The sequence below is a fragment of the Morus notabilis genome, unplaced genomic scaffold, assembly GCF_000414095.1.
Source record: "Morus notabilis unplaced genomic scaffold, ASM41409v2 Scaffold175, whole genome shotgun sequence".
Lineage (NCBI taxonomy): Eukaryota > Viridiplantae > Streptophyta > Magnoliopsida > Rosales > Moraceae > Morus > Morus notabilis.
This window is the reverse complement of record NW_010365332.1, coordinates 91910-99412: the sequence shown is the minus strand read 5'-3', so window position 1 is coordinate 99412 and position 7503 is coordinate 91910. Positions and strand designations below refer to the sequence as shown.

The window sequence follows — 7503 nt, the reverse complement described above, 5'->3', positions numbered from 1 at the left end:
GATCAACAGAATTATAGCTTGTTTAATTGATTTATTCATAATAACATGAATAACTTATTGTTACTTTCTTTTACAAAATTTTGTTTTTAAGAAATAATCAAGTACACTTTATACCTTAAAAAACTAGTATATTTTAGACCTGTTATGTGCTCGTCAAATATCACGTCAACACATGTCATTATGAATTAGTTACTTCGTATTATGTTATAAACTTATCGATTTAGAACAAAGGGACAATATAAGCACTCATATTTGTATGTGTCTCCATTTAACAATTTAGAAAATGAATAAATGACTTTAGAACATTATAAGCATAGAGAATTATAAGAGCTTCATTACTTTGTAGCCCACCCGTGAGTCTTACAAAGTTAAATACCTAAATACACTCAGCAATCAGTGACGGAATCAAGATTTATCGGTAGGGAGTAAAGAAAAAATTTTATTAAGATTATACTAATATTTATAGACTTAATAAAATTAAATATTTTATTTTTTTAAAATCTAAATAGTTACTCTAATAAAATGTAAAGAACTATTAATTTATAACAGAATTAAGTTTAATTTATACACATATCTATTATATTAAAATTAAAATTATTATATTAAAAAAAGGAAAAAAAAAAGCTAGGGGGCCATTGCCCCCCAGCTCTGTCATTGTCAACAATGTTTACTCTGATCGTCTTGCAGGGTTCGAGCACCACATGGGCTCAGGCACGTGCTGAAGCACGTGCCCTTGTTTTTAAATGAGGTATATGTGTTGCATTTTATTATTATTATATTACTCATCACTTCATAGTAAAGTTAAGTGTGGAATTATTATTAGACGGCAAACACGTATATTGCATTATATATACTCATATCATAATTTAGTGATTTTCAGGTAAAAATAAATTATAAATTTTTGCATATTTTCATTTAATATGTTTTGGGGAAGTCATCAATTTTTTACACATGAGTATTGGAAAAGGTACATAGTCATTAAGGTTCCGTTCATTTCGCTGATTCGAGTTTAAAATTTGAGTTTTGCTACAGTAAAAAATTCTCACAAACAATCACTTTTAACTTTTTTACTACAGTAAAAAATTCTCACATAAAATCACATCTCAACTCGAATTAAAAACTCGAATCAACGAATTAAACGGGCCTAAGTTTCTTGTTTATGATTAGAAATTATAATATGACTTTTTTTTCATGGAGTTAGTTGGGGCTTTAATCATGTAGTGCTTTTAATGGATCTTTTAATCAATATGACTTTTATCTGTAAAAATATAGTTTCGGATAGCTCCTATACACAGTAGTTTTACATCTATAAAAAATAAATGCATTATTATATAACAAAGTGAGTCTTATATTGATTTAATTAAACAAAGAATTCTTTCAACTTACCCCAGATGCCCATGTGCAAAATTTTTATTTTTCAAAATATTTAATTTAATGTCAATTTAACATAGCAATTAATGAAAGTGAGGCCGTTGGAAAAAAGGTACAAATTCTTTTTTTTAAAGAAGAAATTAATTTATATTGTGATAGATGAATATTGCTTTTAACCTCCATTTAACTTATGATCAATAAAAGAATTACAACCAATTATTTAACAAAAATGATTTTTTATTAATATCAGGGTGACTTTAAGATAGCTAATTTATTGTTTATAATGCTCTATTAATTCATTGAATCGAGTTTCTTTTAACAATTTCTAATTTTTATTGTGATTAAAAATAATTCTGAAGAAGGTGAAGACAGACTTGTATTGGAGGGATTGGAATGCTTTCTTTCTTCTGTATAAGTGTATATTTTTGCTATCTTCATTAGTTTATTTTTTAGGGAAATTTTATATTATTATTAGAATACACTAAGGCCTTTGTGGTTCATCGTTCAAATTGTAGTGAGTTCGTTTGAATTGTAGAATCTGAATTGTGATGATTTGAATTATGATTCAAACTGGTGTTTAGATATGCAAATAAATTGTAATTTGAATTGTGTTTAGATAGAGTTATAAAAACTATCATTAGAGTTTTACAAAAAAATGTTATAAAATCTCATTATAAACGACATATTTAAATGTGTATGTGAAATTGTTCCTCTCTTCACTATGAACATATAGGAAAAGAAAATACAAAAAAAAAAAATCAACTATTTGAATCACAATTGATAGTTTAAATGATCCCTCTTTATTTTTAAAAATAAATTTAAAATACAAAAAAAAAACGAAATATACCAATTAACACAGTAAAAAATATTATTTGTCACTTTAGTAAAAAATAAATAAGTTTCATTCAATTAATAAGAAAAAAATGAAAGGTTACAATAACAATTAATTATTTAGAATGAAATAAATAAAATAATTGTAAAAAAAAAACAATGGTTAAACTTAAAAAAATTTTGAAAAAGAAAATCAACCATTTAAGTCATAGTTGATAGTTTAAATGGTCTCTCTTCATTTCTAAAACAAATACTAATTTAAATTAATTTGACTTAAATTATTTAGGTATCGTTTAGTTCACAGATTTTAGTTTTAAATTTGAATTTAGATGTGCTTTTATGTGAAAACTTTTCACTGTAATAAAAAAATTAAATGTAACTTTTTGTGAGAACTTTTAACTGTAACAAAATTGAAATTAAAAATTCGAATTGGTAAAATAAATGAGACCTAATTCAAAAGGTTGAACCAACCATAAGGTAAAATGCTTTAATGAAATGAAATGAAAAAAAAAAATCACTTGAATGCTTCTGCTTCGGACGAATGCTTGTTTCCATTCTTGTTGTTTCAATTGATTTTATTTGTTTTGCAGTCAAAAAAAAAAAAAGGAGGAAAATTATTTTGTTTGTTGCGAATCAAGTATGTATGGATCCCACGAAGTTGTAATTACGCCGCATTTGCGGAGGAAGACGTTTGACATTTCTCGAGGAAAAAAACAAAGAGTAAAAGCACGAAAATCAAGAAACTCTGTGGCAATAAAAGAGGAGACTGGAGAGCATCGCAAACACACCAAGAATAAGCCTACACCTGCCTGCTTACTTTTTTTTTTTTTTTTTTATACCTCGTTCATTTAATTTATACAAATTTTAAATTTTAAATTTTTAGAATTTAAAAATTTTTTAAAAAATTTAACATTTAATTTTTTTTGTTATAATTAAAATTTTTTAAAAAATATCAAATCTCAACTCGAATTAAAAATTTAAATCCACAAAACGAATGAGATCTTAGACTTGTACACTGTAATTTTGGCCAAAAATCATCTATAGCCCTATTCATTTCACCGATTCAAGTTTAGAATTCGAATTTTACTACAGTAAAAAGTTTTAAAAAATAATTAAATCTAACTTTTATAATATAATAAAAAACTCTCACATAAAATCACATCTCAACTAAAATTAAAAACTTTATTAATAAACTAAACGAATTAAAAACTTTAAATTAATAAAGTAAACGGAGCTATATGTACTCAATAAACGGAGCTATATGTACTCAATAAGAATATTACATTGTACCTATCTCATGTGGGACATAAAAGAAATAAAACAAACGCGCCAACTGAATTAAAAAGTTAGTTCGCCCGTCGATTTGTCATTATATATGTTCTTGTAAACTTCTAATTCAATCATTCATACAAATTATTCTGTTTCATATATATTGACATATTGCCATAAGTTATTTCAGGGATCAAATATTACGCTTGCCATGTCCTTATGAATTAGGGTTTTTTTTTTTTGTTTTCCTTTTTATTTTGTTGATTATGAATTTGACTTTGATCATGGCAAAAATCCTATGTCTTATATATAACATCTTACATGTAGATTTAGACTCTCAATTAAAAAAAAAAAGTTTGCATTCCGAAGATATTGATCACATTTCCCGATAACGTACATGAAGTAAGACAAAGTGGAAAAAAGGAAAAAAAAAGTAAAAGTTTAAAGAGCCTCTCCAGAAATAAGATCGTTCTTTCTTTAGCCAAAAGCAAAAAATAAGATGAACGGCCCAAACTAAAACTATACATTAACTTTGCGGATTCGAATTTTCAATTTGAGATGAGACGTGACATTTTTAAAAAAAATTTTATTATAACAAAAAAAATTAGATGTGACATTTTCTAAGAACTTTTTACTATAAAAACTTAAAATTCAAATCGATAAAATGAACAATACCTAAATTATCTTAAGATTCTTCTCTCTATGACAAACTAACCAAACTCTCCCCATGATAATCCAACATTACTACTAGCTAAGGCCTAAACCAGCCCTTATAATTAACCAAAAACAATTGTCAAATAACTATCAAACAAACGAAGTTAAAAAATTATGATTTATGATTCTGATTTTTAAAATATAAATTTTTTATGAAAAAAAATAATGTAGCAGACATGGATCCTAAACTATGTAAAACCTTAAAACAAAGTCACTTAAATAAAATAAACACAAGAATTATGATTTATGATTCTGATTTTTAAAATATAAACTTTTATAAAAAAAAATAATAATGTAACAGACATGTGAACGATGATCCTATGACATAGAATCTTAAAACAAACGTCACCTAAATAGAATAGTACTATGTTTGAGTCCCAAAATGGGCGTTGCCTTGTGCAGAGTTCTCGAGGTCTTCAATGGCTCTGTACTCGGTCGTGTCGACGACATTCTCATCGGCGGCGGCGACCAACGTGTCTTGAACATTCTGAGTGGTGTTTCTAGCGGAGTCCCAAGCTTTGTCCGTTGTTTCCTTTGCCATGTGTCCGAGGTTTTCTGCTATCTTTGTAGCTCCTAAGGACCCTTGGCCTTGTCCTCTTGCTTTCCCTTCATAGCCGCTTAATCCCTATAACAATGTGAGTAAAAAAAAAACTAATAATAATAAAAATCATAAAATGACTTCTAACTTCTAAGATATTCAACCAAGGCTAACTCGCCGCTTCAAAAAAAAAAAAAAAAAAAATTATGTTACATATAATTTTTATTTAATTCAATGAAAAGATAATTACAAGTCTTTATTGTTGAAAAAAAAAAAAACCACATGTAGTTCTATTTTTTATTGTCAAATAGAAAACTCAATTTTAATATACATGCAAATTTTAAAATGATCTCACTAGTTATTTGTATTGCTAAATTGAAGAAAATATTTTCCAAACTTAATATATATGTAATCCCTACAATATAAGAAACCGGATATAATTCATTATTTTTCTCCTCGGGAAAAAAATCCACTCTTTTACTAATTTGAAAAGTGTTTTCATGGGTTATAAGAGAATATACGTACAGAAAAAAAAAAAAAAGTGCATAAGATTGAAAATACAGGAGTAAATAGACATTAAGTTTTACCAAAAAAAAAGAAAAAGAACAGAAAAAATAGTGAAGATATACCTCTACGCGTTCATAAGCACCGGAAGAAAAGCAAGTCCTGGAAAAGCTAACAGCACTAGTACTTCTGGAATGGCCTTTAAACAGGGATTTTGATTTTGAAGCACTTAAAAAAGCTCTCTTTGTTAAAAAATCCATATCGTTTGTTATTCAAATCCCTATCTTTTTTCTTTCTTTTTTTTTTTTTTTGGGAGATTATTTGATCCAATTTACAATCGATGTGATCAACTCCTAATAAGTACGCATCGTATATTGTACCCAAAACCCCCAAAAAAAAGTACATACTCTTATCATCTTATGTCCATTTTCTCTTTTGTGTCAGCTGACACGTGATGACAGATATGGACACGTTTGAGCTTCATCGGCACGGTCAGAATGACTACTCAATACTTGTTCACTTGGACTATACTAATTTGCCGACTCTTCAATTTTTCTTTTCTTTCTTTTTTTTTCTTTCCTTGAGGAATTATATTGAATATTGCAAATTAACTTTGATTATAAAAGTTAAAAAAAAAAAATTATTGATTAGGCATTTCCAGGACAAAGAGGCCAAATATTTGAGACAAACATTGCTCCATGGAATATTTATGGATGAGGATCAAATCATTTGTTCAATTTTAGGTCTCTTTCGTTTTGCAGATTCGAGTTGAGATGTGATATTTTTTAAGAATTTTTAACCATAGTAGAAAAAAATAGATGTGACATTTTCTAAGAACTTTTAACTGTAAAAATTTAAAACTAAAAATTCAAATCGGTGAAATAAATGAAGCTTTAATATGTAAAGTTGTATCTACTTTTTAAAAAACTAATATCTATTAAATTAAAACATATCACATTATTTAAAAATTTAACGTATTCTTTATTTGATTTTATTATTTTTTATTAAATAATATAATGAAATGTGATCAGTTAGGGTCCGTTTGGTATAAGGATTAAAATCAGGGTGATTTGAGTCATTTGATTCAGATCCATGATTCATGATTTGAATCATGATTTATAGTGATTAGAACCTTCGTTTGGATGTGTATATACATGATTCTGATTCTAACCTGAAATGTGATTCGAACCAGCGTTTAGTTGTCTTTTTTTTCTGAATTTGAATCATGACCAAAAGCAAGCAACTGGACATTTCTCGGCTGCTGTTGTTGTCATTTTTGCTCTTGTTGTTGTTGTTGTTATGCGTGGTATGTCGTTTGTGGGTTTGGGAGACGTTGTTGGTTATCGGAAACGACAACTGGCAGTCGAACAAAACTTGGGAAACATCTGCATCCTTTACCCATTAATGGTTTGTTCTTTTCTATTTTATGTTTTTGGGTTTCATTTTCCTTGTGCTTGGCTGCTTGCTCTCTTTCCTTCACGTCTTTAACGACTAACGAGATGCATTTATTCACAGCAAAAGGAAGAAACAATATAATAACATCAAACATTCACATTACAATCATACAAAAACAACAAACAACCTTCACAAACCTATTAGCATGGATGAAAAAGTTTCATGGTTTTTACAGTCAAAACAACAACACATGATTCTTCATCCTAGAGACTCGTGGAATATGAAAGTGACATTCCCCAACGGCCAGATGTTGCGGAAAAATGAGGTTTGATGCTCTTTTGGCCAAGAAAGCGATGATGTGATAAGCAAGGTTCTCACCCTTCCTTCAAGGAGCGATTTCTAGACCGTTTCAGCTCCCATAGCGGTAAGCAGCCCTTACAGTGCGAATGTAGAAACAAGGATGACATTGATACTTCTTTCTGGTTCATTGAGATTGATGACAAGCAATTGAAGGCACTTCTTAGCCTCTTCTTCTCATTGTCGTATCCTTGGGAATTGGGGTAGACGGCCTCAGCGGGTTCCATCTGGCATTCGCACCAAAAGGGTTACAGAATTCTCTTCATCTGAGGTTGGTTCCTGAGGCAAAGTAGCTTCCTTCGCAGCTAATAGTAGCTCCAATTCCTACCAATAAGAATCATAGACAATGCAAGAAACAACTTGAAAATACTAGTCACCAAGAAAATCAGTCCCTGCCCCAAATGAACTACTATAGTCTGCAGCAAAAGGCACAACATCCATATGGTGCAGGAAAAGTCAACAAAATGAAAGGAACGCGGGATTTGCAACAGACAACAAGCATGAACACTGCTGGTCAAGAAAAC

The 7503-nt window shown here is 28.9% G+C and overlaps 1 protein-coding gene across 1 annotated transcript; it reads right to left on the bottom strand.

Moving 5' to 3' along the window:
• Nucleotides 1-4549: 4549 nt before the first annotated feature.
• LOC21392929 lies at nt 4550-5515 on the bottom strand. Its single transcript, XM_010107880.2, has 2 exons — nt 5353-5515; nt 4550-4810 (listed from the first exon to the last, which is right to left on the bottom strand). The coding sequence occupies exons 1-2, from the start codon at nt 5485-5487 to the stop codon at nt 4550-4552; spliced, it is 396 nt and encodes a 131-aa protein (XP_010106182.1). The 5' UTR covers nt 5488-5515.
• Nucleotides 5516-7503: the final 1988 nt, after the last annotated feature.

Bases quoted from the DNA above. Each gene is read 5' to 3' on its own strand.
- LOC21392929 (XM_010107880.2), bottom strand. From the start codon at position 5,487: ATGGATTTTTTAACAAAGAGAGCTTTTTTAAGTGCTTCAAAATCAAAA. The intron at 4,811-5,352 runs GTATATCTTCAC...ACATTGTTATAG, and splicing joins GTGCTTATGAACGCGTAGAG to GGATTAAGCGGCTATGAAGG.